Source organism: Grampus griseus (genome assembly GCF_964374135.1).
Source record: "Grampus griseus genome assembly, chromosome: 9".
NCBI lineage: Eukaryota > Metazoa > Chordata > Mammalia > Artiodactyla > Delphinidae > Grampus > Grampus griseus.
Window position 1 is genome coordinate 82,181,379 of NC_139003.1, and position 16,710 is coordinate 82,198,088.

General features: G+C 34.7%; 1 protein-coding gene across 10 annotated transcripts in view; it reads right to left on the reverse strand.

The window, feature by feature from the left end:
* Positions 1 to 12,486: 12,486 nt before the first annotated feature.
* Positions 12,487 to 16,710, reverse strand: part of LOC309827046 (platelet glycoprotein 4) — an 85,995-nt gene continuing 81,771 nt past the window's right edge. For all 10 annotated transcript variants that reach the window (XM_082661532.1, XM_082661534.1, XM_082661529.1 and 7 more), the window contains 2 exons: positions 15,943 to 16,107; positions 12,487 to 13,416 (listed from right to left, as the gene is read on the reverse strand). In XM_082661532.1, coding sequence (XP_082517658.1) covers positions 15,943 to 16,107 — 165 coding nt within the window. In that variant the 3' untranslated portion in view covers positions 12,487 to 13,416. The remainder of the gene's footprint in view (positions 13,417 to 15,942; positions 16,108 to 16,710) is intronic.

The following is a 16,710-nucleotide window of genomic DNA, read 5'->3' on the forward strand; positions in this document are numbered from 1 at the left end:
ATGCGAAGAGAGCAAGTGAGTTTTGAGCTAGAAGGGAGGGCCTCACAAGTCAAGATACGGTTAATACTCCTTATTTAATCATTCAGATCGTATCAAGCAGAACAGCCCCATTCAGATGGTAACATGGGCCTCTAATCTCCAAAGTCCAGAGTTCATTGTTGGTGTGGCAAAGCAGTTCAGTCAGTTGAAGAATATCTATTTTGTGTAGTGAAACATGGAGCTTTAATGTTTCGAAGTGAACCCTACTATCAATATACTCTGAACTTTGAGTGTTTTTGTTTGTATTTCTACAATGTGACAGTGAATTAAACTAGTTGACCATAAATATTTATTCCATTTAACAATGTTAGTGGTTAAAGCCAGACATCAAGTTGCCCATTTCATAGTTACCTTTAGGGATATTTTCCTTCCCCTAGGGATCCATGAATTTTCTCACTTAACTTTCTCATAATAGACCTTACTAAGTGTTCATGGCCTTTGGTCTACACAGATCTGGGCTGTTTAACTTTCTCAACCAGTTTCAGTCTTTCTCCACCAAATGATTTCAGGTAACTACTATCAAATAGATGTTGAAAGAAACTTATTTGCCATCTGTGCCTTATACTGCATACACTATTTGTAACTTTTTGTTTATTTAGCAAGCCTGTTGAACATTTTCTTCACATTTTGCATGCTAAATTATTCCAAATAAACAGACACTTGTTTTTGATCCCAACGTAAGAACTATAGAGTTGTGTAGAAAATTACCTTGAGGCAATAGTGTCCTCCAAGTACACGTCCCGGCACTCTCCCAGAGGTCTTAGAACAAAAAATCTCAGAGAACTTTAGATGCTCGAATTCTATAATTTTAAAGTCAATTTAAAATACACAGTGAGAAGTTAGGAGAGAGAGGTGGGGTAGGTTTACAAATGTAGGACAGGTTGCAAGCAGGGTGAAAGCCTCACTGTACCTGAATCCTGAGGTACATGATTCAGGAGCAAGGGAGTCCAAAATACAGAAGGTGCTTGGTGTCAAATGCTACCCTTGTTGTATTGGAGAGACACAAGGACAAGTATAGCCCCAGCTCTAGACAATTAGTGACCTGATGGACAGCATAGTTTTTGTTTCTGTTTTTTACTTGCTACTCACAGGGGACAAATGGGATATCTTTATGCCTCCTATAAATGTAATGTCTTACACATTGACTGACTCATGTATATTTGGTATTTCCACCCTTCTGTTTTCAGCAAATGCTCTACTTTATATCTAATGAGTCACACTAGCTTTTACACTTAGTTTCATCTGTCCTTGTTATTTGTTCTCTGATTAGCAGAGCTGAGTACACTTTTTAAAAAATTGTATAATTGACACACAGTCATCTCTCCATATCTAGGGGTTCCCCATCCACAGATTCAACCAAACTTGGAGTTTAGTCTGTGGTTGGTTGAATCTGGGAATGTGGATGGTCGACATGGAGGACCGATGGCCCTATGCCACTTTATATAAGGGACTTGAGCATCCCTGGATGTTGGTATCCGAGGAGGTCCTGGACCAATCCCCTGCAGATACCTAGGGATGACTGTATCACATTACCTTAGTTTCAGGTGTACAACATAATGATTCGATGTTTTTATACACTGTGCACTGATCACCACAATAAGTAGAGTGAACAACTATCACTGTAAATAGTTACAATTTATTTCTTGTTATAAAGACTCTTGAGATGTACTGTCTCAGCAGCTTTCAAATGTGCAATAGAGTGTTACTAACTAGAGTCATCATGCTGTACAATACATGCCCAAGACTTACTTACTTTATAACTGGAGGTTTGTACTTTTTGATTCCCCTACTGACTTCACCTACCTCCACCCCTTGCCGCTGGCAACACCAATCTATTTTCTGTATTTATGACCTTGATTTTTCTTTTTTCTTTTGGATTCTGTGTATAAATGAGATCATACTGTGTTTGCATTTCTCTGTTTGACTTATTTCACTTAGCATAATGCCCTCAAGATTCGTTCATGTTGTCACAAATGGCAAGAATTCACTTTTCATGGTTGAATAATATTCCATTGTATGTCTGCTTGTCTATCTATCACAATTTCTCTATCCATCCATTTCTTAATCAACACTTAGGTTGTTTCGAGATCTTGGCTATTGTCAGTAATGCTGCAGCAATATGGGGAATGTATATATCTTTCAAAATTAGTGTTTTTGTTTTCTTCAAAAAATGCCCAGAAGTGTAATTGCTGGATCTTAAGGCATTTTTATTTTTAATTTTTTGAGGAACCTCCAGCTGTTTTTCCATGGTGGATGTTCCAATTTACATTTCCAACAACAGTGCACAATGGTTTCCTTTTCTCCATATCCTAGCCAAAACTTGTTATTTCTTGTCTTTTTGATAACAGCCATTCTAACAGGTGTGGTAAGATCTCAATGTGGTTTTGATTTGCATTTTCCTGATGATTAGTGATGTTGAGCATCTCTGAATGTACCTATTAGGCCATTTGTATCTCTTCTTTTGAAAAATATCTATTCAGATCTTCTGCCACTTTTGTAATAAGATTTTTTTTTCTTTTTTTTTTTGCTATTCAATGTTATGAGTTTTTTATTCTTTACATATTTCACATATTAACCCATTATCACATATATGATTTGCAAATATTTTCTCGTATTCCATAATTTGCCTTTTTATTTTATTGGTTTCCTTTGCTGTGCAGAAACTTTTGAGTTTGATGTAGTTCTATTTGCTCATTTTTACTTTTGTTGTAAAATTTGAAAAATTATCACCAAGATTGATGTCAAAGAGTTTACTGCATATCTTTGCTTCCAAGAGTTTTATGGTTTCAGGCCTAACATTCAAGTCTTTAATGCATGTTGAGTTAATTTTTGTGTATGGTGTAAGATAGTGGTCTAGTTTCATTCATTTGCATGTGGCTGTCCAGTTTTTGTAGCAACATTTGTTGTAGAGACTGTTCTTTCCCAATTGTATATTTTGAGCTACTTTCTTGTAAATTAATTGATCATATATGCATAGGTTTATTGCTGCACTCTCTTATTCTGTTCCATTAATATGTGTCTGTTTTACACTAATAACATCCTGTTTTGCTTTATATTACTTTGTAATATAGTTTGAAATCAGGGTGCATGATGCCTCCAGCTTTGCTCTTATTTCTCAAAATTGCTTTCGGTATTCAGGGTCTTTTATGGTTCAATAGAAATTTTAGGACGATTTGCTCTATTTCTGTGAAAAATACCATTGGAAGAATCTGTAATTTGCTTGGGGTAGTATGGACATTTTTACAATATTAATTCTTCCAACTCATGAGCATGGAAGTTCTTTTTTTGTGACGTCTTCAATTTATTTCATCAGTGTCTCATATTTTTCAGTGTACAGGTCTTTCATCTCCTTGGTTAAATTATTCCTAGGTATTTGGTTCATCTTGATGGAATTGCAAATAGGATTGTTTTCTTAATTTCTCTTTCTGAGAGTTCTTTATTAGCATGCAGAAACACAACATTTTTGTATTTTGATTTTGTATCATGCCACTTTACTGAATTTATTTATTAGTTCCAACAGCTTTTTTAATAAAAGTCTTTAGGGTTTTTATACATAATATCATGTCATCTACAAACAGTGACAGTTTTACTTCTTCATTTCCAACTTAGATATCTTTCATTTCTTTTTCTTTTATGACTGCTATGGCCAGTGCTTCCAATACTATGTTGAATAAAAGTGGAGAGAGTAGACACTCTTGATCTTGGAGGAAATGCATTCAGCTTTTCACCATTGAGTATGATGATAGCTGTGGGTTTGTCATAAATGGCCTTTATTATATTGAGATACATTCCCTCTAACTTTGTTGAGAGTTTTTATCATAAATGGATGTTGAATTTTAAAATACTTTTTCTGTATCTATTGAGATGATCACATGATTTTTTAATCTTTCATTTTGTTAATTTGCTGTCTAACATGGATTGATTTGCACATGTTGAACCATCCTTGTGTCCTTGGAATAAATTCCACTTGATCATGGTGTATGATCCTTTTAAAGTGTTGTTGAATTTCATTTGCTAATATTTTGTTGAGATTTTTGTGTCTATGTTCACCAGGGATATTGACCTGTAATTTTTTTTCCTGTGACTTCCTTGTCTACTGTTGGTATCATGGTTTTACAGGCCTCATAAAGTGAGTTTGAAGTGTTTCCTCCTCTTCTGTTTTTTGAAAGAGTTCGAGAAGCATTGGTTTCAATTCTCTTTGAATGTTTAGTGGAAAACAACAATGAAGTTGTCAGGTCCTGAACTTCTGTTTGGTGAGAGGTTTTAGATTACTAATTCAATCTCTTTACAAGTAATTGATTTATTCAGGTTTTCTGTTTCTTCATGATTCAGTCTTGGTAGGTTGTATGTTTCCAGGAATTTATCCTTTTCTTCTAGGTTGTCAAATTTGTTGATGTGTATTTGTCAATAGTAGTCTCTTATGAACCTTAAACCTTTGTACTTCTGTGGTATCAGTTCTAATGTTTTCTCTTTCTCTTGTGATTTTATTTATTTGAGTCCTCTTTTTTCTTGGTGCATGTAGCTAGAAGTTTGTCAATTTTATTTCTCTTTTCAAAGAATCAGCGCTTAGTTTCACTGATCTTTTCTACTGTCTTCTAGCCTCCATTTATTTCTGCTCTGTTTTTATTTCCTTCCTTCTGCTAACTTTAGACCTCATTTTTTTTTTCTTTTTCTAGTTCCTTGAAGTGTGAAGGTAGGTTGTTTGAGATTTTTCTTGTTTCTTGAGGTGGAATTTATCATTATGAACTCCCTCTTAAAACTGCTTTTGCTGCATCCAATAACTTTTGGTATTTTGTATTTCCATTCTCATTTGTCTCAAAATGTCTTTTGATTTCTCTTTTGTTTTACTTTCTGACCCATTGGCTATTCAGTAGCACAGTAGCATGTTGTGGAATTGGCACATATTTGTGAATTTTCCAGTTTTCTTCTTGAAATTGACCTCTAGATTCAGAGCATTGTGGTTGTAATAGTTGCTTGATATGATTTTAGTCTTTGTAAAGCTATTAAAACTTGTTATTTGGTTTAACATATAATCTATTCTGGAGATCCATGTGCACTTCAAAAGAATGTGAATTCTGTCGCTTTGGGATGGAATGGTGTATATATATCTCTTAAGTCCATCTGGCCTAATTTATCATTTAAGGCCAAAGTTTCCCTATTGATTTTCTGTCTGGATGATATATCCATTGATATAACTGGGGCATTAAAGTCTTCTTGTAGTATTGTATTCCTATTTCTCCCTTTAGGTCTGTTAATATTTGCTTTATATATTTTGTGCTCCTGTGTTGGGTACATAAATATGTACAAATGTTACATCCTTTTATTAGATTGACTCTTACCATTTTGCAATGCTCTCCTCTTTCTCTTATTACAGTCTTTGTTTAAAGTCTTTTTGTCTGATGTAAGTATAGCTACCCCAGCTTTCTTTTGGTTTCCATTTCCATGAAATATAATTTTCTATCCCTTAACTTTCAGTGTGTATGCGTTCTTACATCTGAAATGAGTCTTTTGTTGGCAGCAGATAGATGCATCTTTAAAAAAAAGTCCATTCAGCCAATCTTTGTCTTTTGATTGGAGAATTTAATCCATTTACATTTAATGTAGTTATTGACATATATGTTCTTATTACCATTTTGTTAATTGTTATTTGTCTGTTTTATAGTTTCCCTCTGTTCCTTTCTTCTCTTCCTTTTTGGTTTCATAACATTTTTTGTGGTGTGCTTAGATTCCTTTCTCTCTATCTTTTGTGCATCTATTACAGGTTTCTGCTTTGTGGTTCTCATGAATCTTATATATAATAACATTATAACATGCACATAAAGGCTTACATATAACAGCGCATTTATAACAGTCTATTAGTTCATAACTACTTAAGTTTGAATACATTTTAAAGCTCTACATTTTTACTCTCCCACATGTTTTATGTTTTTGATGTCAAATTTACATGTTTTTATGTTGTAAATCCCTTAAGTAATTATTGTAGTTAGTTGTTTTTACTACTTTTTTTTTTTTTTTTTTTTGCAGTATGCGGGCCTCTCACTGTTGTGGCCTCTCCCATTGTGGACCACAGGCTCCTGACACGCAGGCTCAGCGGCCATGGCTCACGGGCCTAGCTGCTCCATGGCATGCGGGATCCTCCTGGACCGGGGCAGGAACCCATGTCCCCTGCATCGGCAGGCGGACTCTCAACCACTGCACCACCAGGTAAGCCCCTGTTTTTACTACTTTTGACTTTTAACCTTCATACTACCTTTAGTATATTTCGTTTTACCAGTGAGATTTATATTTTCATATTTTTTTTGTTACTAATTAGAACCCTTTTTTCATTTTATAAAAAAACCCTTTAACATTTCTTGTAAGGTTGGTTTAGTGGTAATTTATTCTTCTAGCTTTTTTAGCGTCTATTTTCTTTTTTTCTGATTTTTACTTATTTTTTTATTGAAGTATAGTTGATTTACAATGTTTCAGGTGTACAGCAAAGTGATTTAATTATACACACACACACATATATTATTTTTTCAGATGCTTTGCCATTATAGTTTATTACAAGATATTGAATATAGTTCCCTGTGCTATAAACTAGGACCTTGTTGTTTATTTTATATATAGTAGTGTGTATCTGTTAATCCCAAATTCCCAGTTATTCCTCCGCCCTTTCCCCTTTGGTAATCATAAATTTGTTTTCTATGTCTGTGAGTCTATTTCTCTTTTGTAAATAAGTTCATTTGTATCTTTTTTTTAGATTCCCCATATAAGTAATATTGTATGACATTTGTTTTTGTCTGACTTACTTCTCTTAGTATGATAATCTCTAGGTCCATCCATTTTCCTTCAAATAGAATTATTTCATTCTTTTTGTATGGCTGAGTAATACTCCATTATAAATATATATATATATATATATATATATATATATTTCTGTAACATCTTACAGAAAAATCAAAATGAACTTTTTGGCCAACACAATACATATATATATACACACACACCACATCTTCTTTATCCATTCATCTGGCAATGGACATTTAGGTTGCTTCCATGCCTTGGCTATAGTAAATAGTACTGCTATGAACACTGGGGTGCATATATCTTTTCTAATTAGAGTTTTCATCTTTTCTTGATATATGTCCAAGAGTGGGAATGGTAACTCTAGTTTTAGTTTTAAAAGCAACCTCCAGACAGCTTTTCCATAGTGGCTGCACCAATTTACATTCCTACCAACAGTGTAGGATGGTTCCCTTTTCTCCACACCCTCTCCAATATTTCTTATTTGTAGACTTTTTGATGATGGCCATTCTACCTGGTGTGAGGTGGTGCCTCATTGTAGTTTTGATTTGCATTTCTCCAATAATTAATGATGTTTAACATCTTTTCATGTGGCTGTTGGTCATCTGTATGTCTTCTTTGGAGGAATGTCTATTTAGATCTCCCGCCCATTTTTAATTGGGTTATTTGTCTTTTAGATGTTAAACTGTATAAGTTATTTGTATAATTTGGAAATTAAGAGCTTGTCGGTTGCATCATTTGCATATTTTCTCCCAGTTCCTAGGTTTTTTCTTTTTATTTATGATTTCTTTTGCTGTGCAAAAGCTTTTAAGTTTAATTAGGTCCCATTTGTTTATTTTTGCTTTTGTTTCCACTACTCTAGGAGACAGATCCAAAAACATATTGCTGCAATTTATGTGAAAGCATGTTGTGCCTATGTTTTCCTCTAGGCGCTTTATATTTTCCAGTCTTACATTTAGGTCTTTAATCCATTTTGAGTTTATTTTTGTATATGGTGTTAGAGAATGATGTAATTTCATTCTTTTACATGTAGCTGTTCAGTTTTCCTAGCACCACTTATTGAAGAGACTGTCTTTTCTCCATTGCATATTCTTGCCTCTGTTGTTGTAGATTATTTGACCATTTGGGGGTGGGTTTATTTCTGGGCTTCCTATCCTGTTCCATTGAGCTATGTGTCTGTTTTTGTGCCAGCACTATACTCTTTTGATTACTGTAGCTTCATATTACAGTGTAAAGTCAGGGCATGTGATTCCCCAGCTCCATTCTTCTTAAGATTGTTTTGACTATTTGGGGTCTTTGGTTTTTCCATACAAATTTCAAAATTTTTGTTCCACTTCTGTGAAAAAGGCCACTGGTAATTTGATAGGGATCGCAATGAACCTGTAGATTGCCTTGGGTAGTATGATCATTTTAACAATACTGATTCTTCCAATCAAAAAACATGATATATCTTTGCATCTGTTTGTGTGGTATTCAGTTTCTTTCATCAGTGTTTATATTTTCTGAGTGCAGCTCTTTTGCCTCATTACGAAGTTTTATTCGTAGGTAGGTCACTCTTTTTGATGTGATGGTAAATGGGATTGTTTCTTTAATTTTTCTTCCTGATATTTCATTGTTAGTGTACAGAAATGCAACAGATTCCTATACATTAATTTTTATCCTGAAACTTTACTGAATTCATTGATGAGCTCTAGTAGTTTTCCAGTTGCATCGTTAGGATTTTCAATGATGACTTTTCCAGGTAGAATATTCTTGGTTGAAAGTATTTTGTTTTCATTTCTGTTTTTGTTTTTTTCCAGCATTTTGAATGTATCATGCCTCCCCCTTCAGGCCTGCAAAATTTCTGCTGCAAATTCTGCTGGTAGTCATATGGAGTTTCTTCGTATAGACCAAGTTATTTCTCTCTTGCTGCTTTTAAGATTCTGTCCTCTTTTACTTTTGATTTTTTAATTATAATATCTCTTGATGTGGAAATCTTTGGGTTCGTCTTATTTTGCACTCTCTGTACTCCTGGAGCTGGATGTCTGTGTGCTTCCCCAAGTTAGGGAAGTTTTCAGCCATTATTCCTTTGAATAAGTTCTCTTTTCCTTCCTTTCTCTCTTCTCCTTCTAGGACCACTGTAATGAGAATGTTACTCCACTTGATGTTGTCTCATAATTCCGTTAAATTATCTTCACTTTTTCTCATTCTTTTTGATGTTCTGGTTGGGTGAGTTCTACTGCCTTGTCTTTGAGTTCATTGACTTTTTCTTTTGCTTCATCTGCTCTGATGTTAAACCCCTCTTAGTGTATTTTTCAGTCCAATTATTGTATTCTTCAGCTCTGTGACTTTTTTTCTACAAAGTATTTAATTTATTTTTTGGGAAGGGGCCTTCATTTTATTTTATTTTATTTATTTATTTTTAACACCTTTATTGGGGTATAATTGCTTTACAATGGTGTGTTAGTTTCTGCTTTATAACAAAGTTAATCAGCTAAACATATATCCCCATATCTCCACCCTCTTGTGTCTCCCTCCCCCCCTCCCTATCCCACCCCTCTACATGGTCACAAAGCACCGAGCTGATCTCCCTGTGCTATGCAGCTGCTTCCCACTAGCTATCTATTTTACATTTGGTAGTATATATAAGTCCATGCCAATCTCTCACTTTGTCCCATCTTACCCTTCCCAGTCCCCGTGTCCTCAAGTGCATTCTCTGCATCTTTATTCCTGTCCTGCCCCTAGGTTCTTCATAACCAACTTTTTTCTTTAGATTCCGTAAATATATATGTGTGTTAGCATATGGTATTTGTTTTCTTCTTTCTGACTTACTTCACTCTTTATGACAGACTCTGGGTCCATCCACCTCACTACAAATAACTCAATTTTGTTTCTATTTATGGCTGAGTAATATTCCATTATATATATGTGCCACATCTTCTTTATCCGTTCATCTGTAGATGGACACTTAGGTTGCTTCCATGTCCCGGCTATTGTTAGTAGTGCTGAAATGAACATTATGGTACATGACTCTTTTTAAATTACGGTTTTCTCAGGGTATATGCCCAGTAGTGGGATTGCTGGGTCATGTGGTAGTTCTATTTTTAGTTTTTTAAGGAACCTCCATAATGTTCTCCATAGTGGCTGTATCAATTTACATTCCCACGAACACTGCAAGAGGGTTCCCTTGTCTCCACACCCTCTCCAGCATTTATTGTTTCTAGATTTTTTGATGATGGCCATTCTGACTGGTGTGAGGTGATACATCATTGTAGTTTTGATTTGCATTTCTCTAATGATTAGTGATGTTGAGCGTCCTTTCATGTGTTTGTTGGCAATCTGTATATCTTCTTTGAAGAAATGTCTATTTAGGTCTTCTGCCCATTTTTGGATTGGGTTGTTTGTTTCTTTAATATTGAGCTGCATGAGCTGCTTGTAAATTTTGGAGATTAATCCTTTGTCAGTTGCTTCATTTGCAAATATTTTCTCCCATTCTGAGGGTTGTCTTTTGGTCTTGTTTATGGTTTCCTTTGTTGTGCAAAAAGTTTCATTAGGTCCCATTTGTTTATTTTTGTTTTTATTTCCATTTTTCTAGGTGGTGGGTCCAAAAGGATCTTGCTGTGATTGATGACATAGCGTGTTCGGCCTATGTTTTCCTCTAACAGTGTCTGGTCTTACATTTAGGTCTTTAATCCATTTTGAGGTTTTTTTTGTGTATGGTGTTAGGGAGTGTTCTAATTTAATTCTTTTACATGTAGCTGTCCAGTTTTCCCAGCATCAATTATTGAAGAGACTGTCTTTTCTCCATTGTATATTCTTGCCTCCTTTATCAAAAATAAGGTGACCATATATACCCGGGTTTGTCTCTGGGCTTTCTGTCCTGTTCCATTGATCTATATTTCTGTTTTTGTGCCAGTAGCATACTGTCTTGATTACTGTAGCTTTGTAGTATAGTCTGAAGTCCAGTGATTCTTTAAGTGGAGTTGTAGACGGGCCAGAAAAGGCAGATGAAGAGAGAGCAGCCACTGTGTCTCTAATACATAGAACTTCAACCAGAAACACTGAAGTAAGAGGTGGAACACACCTGCAACAAATTCCTGCTCCAAAGATAATTATTATGTAGCTCAGACATTGATAATGGGTTAAGATTGACAGATTATTGCATATGTAAAAATCTAATGTATAGCTAGGTTTTTTTTTCCTGAAATGATACCCCCTTTACCTCTTTCTGAGAACTAAAAGCTTTATAGATTGTTCTCTTTCTTCATGTACTTGTCAGCAACAATAAGCCTCAACCCATTTTAAGATGCTGTAGACTCTCTAATTTATGTTAACCCGTTTGTAGATGCTATACATTTTCAAACTTAAGTTTTGAACACCAATAGTTTTGTGGTGATTAAACAATTTTGAATGAATATATGCCTGTCTAAAATATGGGGTAGTTTTTCTACAAAACAAATTCATCCTTGTGTACAATTACACTTTCTCTGGGGCAATCAGCAGGTCAACGTTTAATGCATTCCCAAAAAGTGCTCCACTCCCACCTCAGCATGTGCACATGGGCACACACACACATATCCAAACCCATTTTTCACATAAATAAATCTATCTCCCATTTTTTTAAAGCAAGTATTATACTTTCTACTGGGCATTTTTAATGTGTTTCACTTATCTCTGTGTATGGATTTTTTTCCTCTGCATAATTTATAGAATTCAGGGAAAATACGGTGAGGAATGATAATGATTAGAATATACATGTATTTAGTTGAACGGTACTAAAGACATATAAGTCAAAACTTTTTTACTGATACCCAAATACTATGGAGGTGCATTCCTTTATGAAGAGTTAAAATCTGAGTCACTGACTGGTTATGCAATTCTACCATGAGGTGGATATGTAATTTCTCAACCAATTCTTTTGAACAGTTTCTACTTTACATCATTCAGCCCTACTTAGTTTAAGATTTAAAGAAGTATCCTTTATATTCCTCCTTGATCAACATGTCCACAAATACCCTAATGCAGCAAGAGTAGTCTCAAGTATCAGAAGAGGATGTTTAGGATCTCATCTGTCTATATCTTAGGGGGATACTTTTTTCTGTTGCCAATAAATGAGAGGACATTATTACATCAGTATGTTTTGAGTAGCTTCAGATTTTCAAAAGATCCTTCGGAACTGGTGGTATCTTGGTTTGGGGTTTTCAGTATTTACCCTGGCAGCTAACATGAGGAGATTAATTATTTTTGATTTTAGTATCTCAACAAACGAGTTACTAATAATTTATCCTAGAAACCTCTGTGTATGAAACACAAACAGAATGTGGTCCACATTTCCTTTCTATGGGGAGCCTTTTTAGGGGGCCTAGTGCTCTCTGCCATAAGTGAACCCCTGCTAACGAAAGGGGTTACGTAACAATATATCTTCTAATAAAAAGGAAAGATCCTTCATAGTCTAGACTTTAAGTACTACAACTCTAAAGCATGACCAAGTATCTTTTTATTTCCTTTTCCCCCAACTAGCTCAAAAAATTACCTAAGGAAAAAGTAGTCAAGGTTGAATTTAGAAATGTTTCAGAAGGAAATGTAGATGCATAAAGAATTAAAAATTCAGATAGAATGCATCAGTCAGAAAACTAGAGTAAATATTTTGTGACACAACAGGAACTAGGCAAAGCACAGGAATTTAAGGAAGAACATCTTTTAATGTTTGAAACCAGTCTTTCTGTGGTGACTATAAAAGCAAGAAATACTACAACAAATAACTATGAATGGACATTCTACTCTTTGTAATCTCCCACACAATAATTTCTGTATTATCATTTACATCTCTTAATACTAGCACAGCATTCTGAAGTTGCCAAGCATAAGTTGTATACAACTGAGTGAAAAGATCAAAATCTACTCAGATTTCCAAAAGAACTGCAGAACATGGAAAATGACAGTCCCAAAAATGTCCATTTGTATGATCATTGATAAAAATATACGCCCATATTGTTATAAACAGCATGGTTATAGTGCCTACTGATGCTGTACAAAGGATTCCATAGAGAAAGAAACTTAAGTAATGTATAATAAATGGTTCATAGGCCAGTCATTTAGTTTCCATTTTTAAACGTCTTTCAAAATGGCTCATGCTCATGAAATGCAATGTCCTGGCAGTCCTGGGGTCTGTGTATTGCAGGGACACTGATGAGGGTAGCGATGTTTTTCCCTTTGATGAGGACGACAAGAGTTCAGGGTCCAGGATTTGTTTAGAACATCCACCCCTTTTCTGAATTTAGCAAAAGGGAACCAATCAGTGAATCAGTACCAAATAAAAATAACTGGATCATGCTGAAGCCACATCTGTAGAAACTGAAATCCATTCCATTGTGAACATGTTGAATTTTAAAAGTTACTGCTTTTTGTTCAAAGTGTGGATTTTAATGACATCTTAATAATCCTTTAGAAACGTGCTGCTGCTCAGTGCAGAGAACAAAAGTGCCGCCAGTTCTTCAACTGTAAGATAAGGTGTGTTTTGCAAACATAAAGCATATTAAATCTTCATTTTGTAGGTCGATATTAAGAAAGGTCCTCATGTAGCTGGTGCATAAATGTCGACTCATTTGCTTCCTGGAAAGCAGAAGAAAGGTAAGTAAGTACTTACCAGAAAGTCGTGGAAAAATAAAACAGGTAATATTCAAATTCTAAATACTGAGGATGTCATGTTTTCTAGTAATTAGCCCAATTTCTCAAGCTGCAGAGAAAAATTCTCTGATGAACTTCATGGATAAGGCAATTATTTTCCCATTCCAGGATACATGGAAGGCTGCTTCCCAGCTCTCAAGAGCTGCGCGTGGCCAGATAAGGAGGGGTAGCTCGTTAAATCTGCTCTGGATGAGCATTTCCACTCTTTGCTGTCCCTTCAGACCATCCTCCATTTAGCGGTGTATATACTGCTACTTTCGAAAGGACTATTGGCTTACTCTCTTTGTGATGCATTGAGCAAAATCACACCTTAGCTCCACCATCTTTGCTTTACTCCCTCTTGTACATCCATCTCCTTATTTTTCAATTGTTTATAAATCTTCCCAGAGGCATAATTATTATAATATTCGAAACTGAAGCTTGTTTAAGGAAATCTATATCTGTGATTCTTCTAAACCTAGTAAATCAGGTAATCTACAGAGAACAGTGTTCTTCTCTATTTGTATAGAAAAGAAAACAGACATATCATTGTGTAAAGAGCAGTAACTTTTCCTTGTAACAGTCAAATGTTTAAGCCAAGTCAATATACTTGTTGATCAAGACACTCTAGAAAGTTTTCAATCTTTCACCTTAATTTAGCCACATAGAGACCCAAGATATTGGACATTCAGGGCTCATTAAGCACTGATGAAATAGATCATATAATTTTAATAATAGAGAATAGTATCAGAAAATTTTTACAACTACTATATACTTCATTTTGAAAAGCATATTCTCCCACTACAACAAGGTTTTGTTGTAAATTGGCTTTTCAGTGAATGATCTCTTCTATCTATTATATAAATGGTCATATGAAGTACTTTGTTTAATCATAACTCATTTGTTACTGGACTGATGACAGGTCTTAATGGTGATGCCGTATTTCCTTTATTTATTATAATGTGAATGTATTAAGTCAGCATTTGGAATACATTCTGTCCAAAATGATTGTAGGCAGAATTGTTCAGTCTTCTTTTCAGGGAATAAATATAGGCTGAAAACATCAGAACAAAAGATAGAGTTGCCTTCCTAGGCCCAAGCTCTCAATCTCACACACAAAAAATATTGGTTCCAAAATGCCACTTCATTTTTTTTAATGTTCAATTTGACTGATTCCCATTTTGAAAATGGATAATTTTGCAGTTAAAATTTACAATTTTCTGGAACGTCTCCAAAAGACAGAAGGATGATGATGGCTCCATGGCGATTGGAAACTCATAAAATTTTATTAGGGATTAGTTGTGATATTCATGTAAAATATTTAGCATGATTTTGGCACATTAAGAAGGTCAATAATTATCAGTGGCAGCTCCAGAATTTCTATATAAGACAGCTTACGGTCAACAACCTGATTGAAAGTAGAGTAAGAAGACTTGTTTTGAAATTGTAATTTTTCATAGTAAGTATATTGCTTTTATTTAGATTCCACATTTTTTTTTTGATGTTCCCGGAAAGGAAGGGTGGATGGAAGCTATGGGTAAGTGGAAAATCACCCCCGCCCCCCGCTCAGGCCATACCAACGCCACGTATGATCATTAAAGAAAGGCTTCCATTTAGGAAAGATAGGGTCAGACATTCATTCCTCTATGTACAAGGGGGCACAGGCACTAATGTCTAAAACACAGAGGCCTGAACCGTCTCTTCAGTTTTGCTAAAACTCCTATCTGTCCACATTTACCTGATTTTTCCTGTAAACTCTGAGTAATTTGGTTTTACTATGTTGAACATTTTTTGTCTCTATTTTCTTGTACTGTTGTATTCAGTTCTAGCTCCCGAATTGTAATCATTCATCAGGGCTTCCACATCATGATTTTGGACAGCATATCTATATGCAGCAACTCTGTTTTAATATGCTATCTTCATTTTAAAACAGCATATTTTTATCTTATCTATATCATTTATTGAGTTTTTAGTTCTCATTAATTTTTAGCTTAGCTAATCTAAATTTTCCCTTTTATTTTCTTTTCCTTTGTAAATTTCAGTCTCCCCTAATATCTACCATTTTCAGTTTCACATACCCTTTCCTAGTCAGAGAGATATTTAATTATTTGTGATTTTTTAAAATAACTAGCTAGAAATAATCAAGAAATAAAATTTAGTGTATGTATAGCTTTTGTGCAACATTCTAACTTTTCAAAGGTGACAATTTCATAATTTAGCCCAGTCCTCCCAGAATAAAGATGAAATGTAGTGATCTGCTTAATATTAATAGGCCTTATTACTCATTCAGGCTTTGTTTATAATTTACATTAAGCATCTCAAAACTTCAAGGATGTGCTAAAAATGCTAGATGACTAGACATATCCAGAAATATTTGAAGCCTAGTTTATAACCTCTTTTTGATAAAATGAAAACAAGTAATATATAAACTAATGTTATTAAAGCCGTATATAATTTTTGTTATATACTTACTTAATTTACTCTCTTTGATCTGCATGCACAGTATGAAATCATAAAAAAAATAAACATCACCACACCAACACTGAGTAAGGTAATTTCTACCAGGCCAAGGAGGTTTATTTTTCCAGTCACTTGATTTCTGAACATTTCTGCCTTCTCATCACCAATGGTACCAGTCTGTAATCAAGTTAATAAATAACGTTATTTATTTGGTTAGATTTGGGAACAAAATACTCAACTCTCCACTTAAGTGTATCACTTTTTTTTGGAAACACCGCATAGATGTTAGTCATCTTTATCTGTAAGACAAGCCAATGGAATTCCCTTTGCATGCATGTCAAAGAAGGCAATAAATGCCAAGGTAGAATATTTAGAGAGAGAAATATAATCTTCCTCCCTTGAAACATGTCAGCTAGCATTCTTCAATATACTGATTTCATTGATAAATACAATGGTTTTACTGGAATATTCTCCAGTTTTCTGAAGGTTGTTTCCTAGTGGCAGAGGAAAATGCCAAGGGTCAACAGTTTTCTTCCTCTAAAGGCTTATACAGTTCATTTCCTAATCCTGTGGCTAATCAGTTCCCTGATTTGTACTAAAATATCTTGTCAGGCACTAGATAGACTGCCTACATCTACTCTAACCTGGTTTTTATAAGTTTGGTTGGCTTTTATTAGCACTACAACATTCACATGGAGTTATTTGGAGTTACACGTTTACATGACTCTTTCCTAACATATGCATTATGACAGGAAAAATTGTTTAATAAACATTATGAAA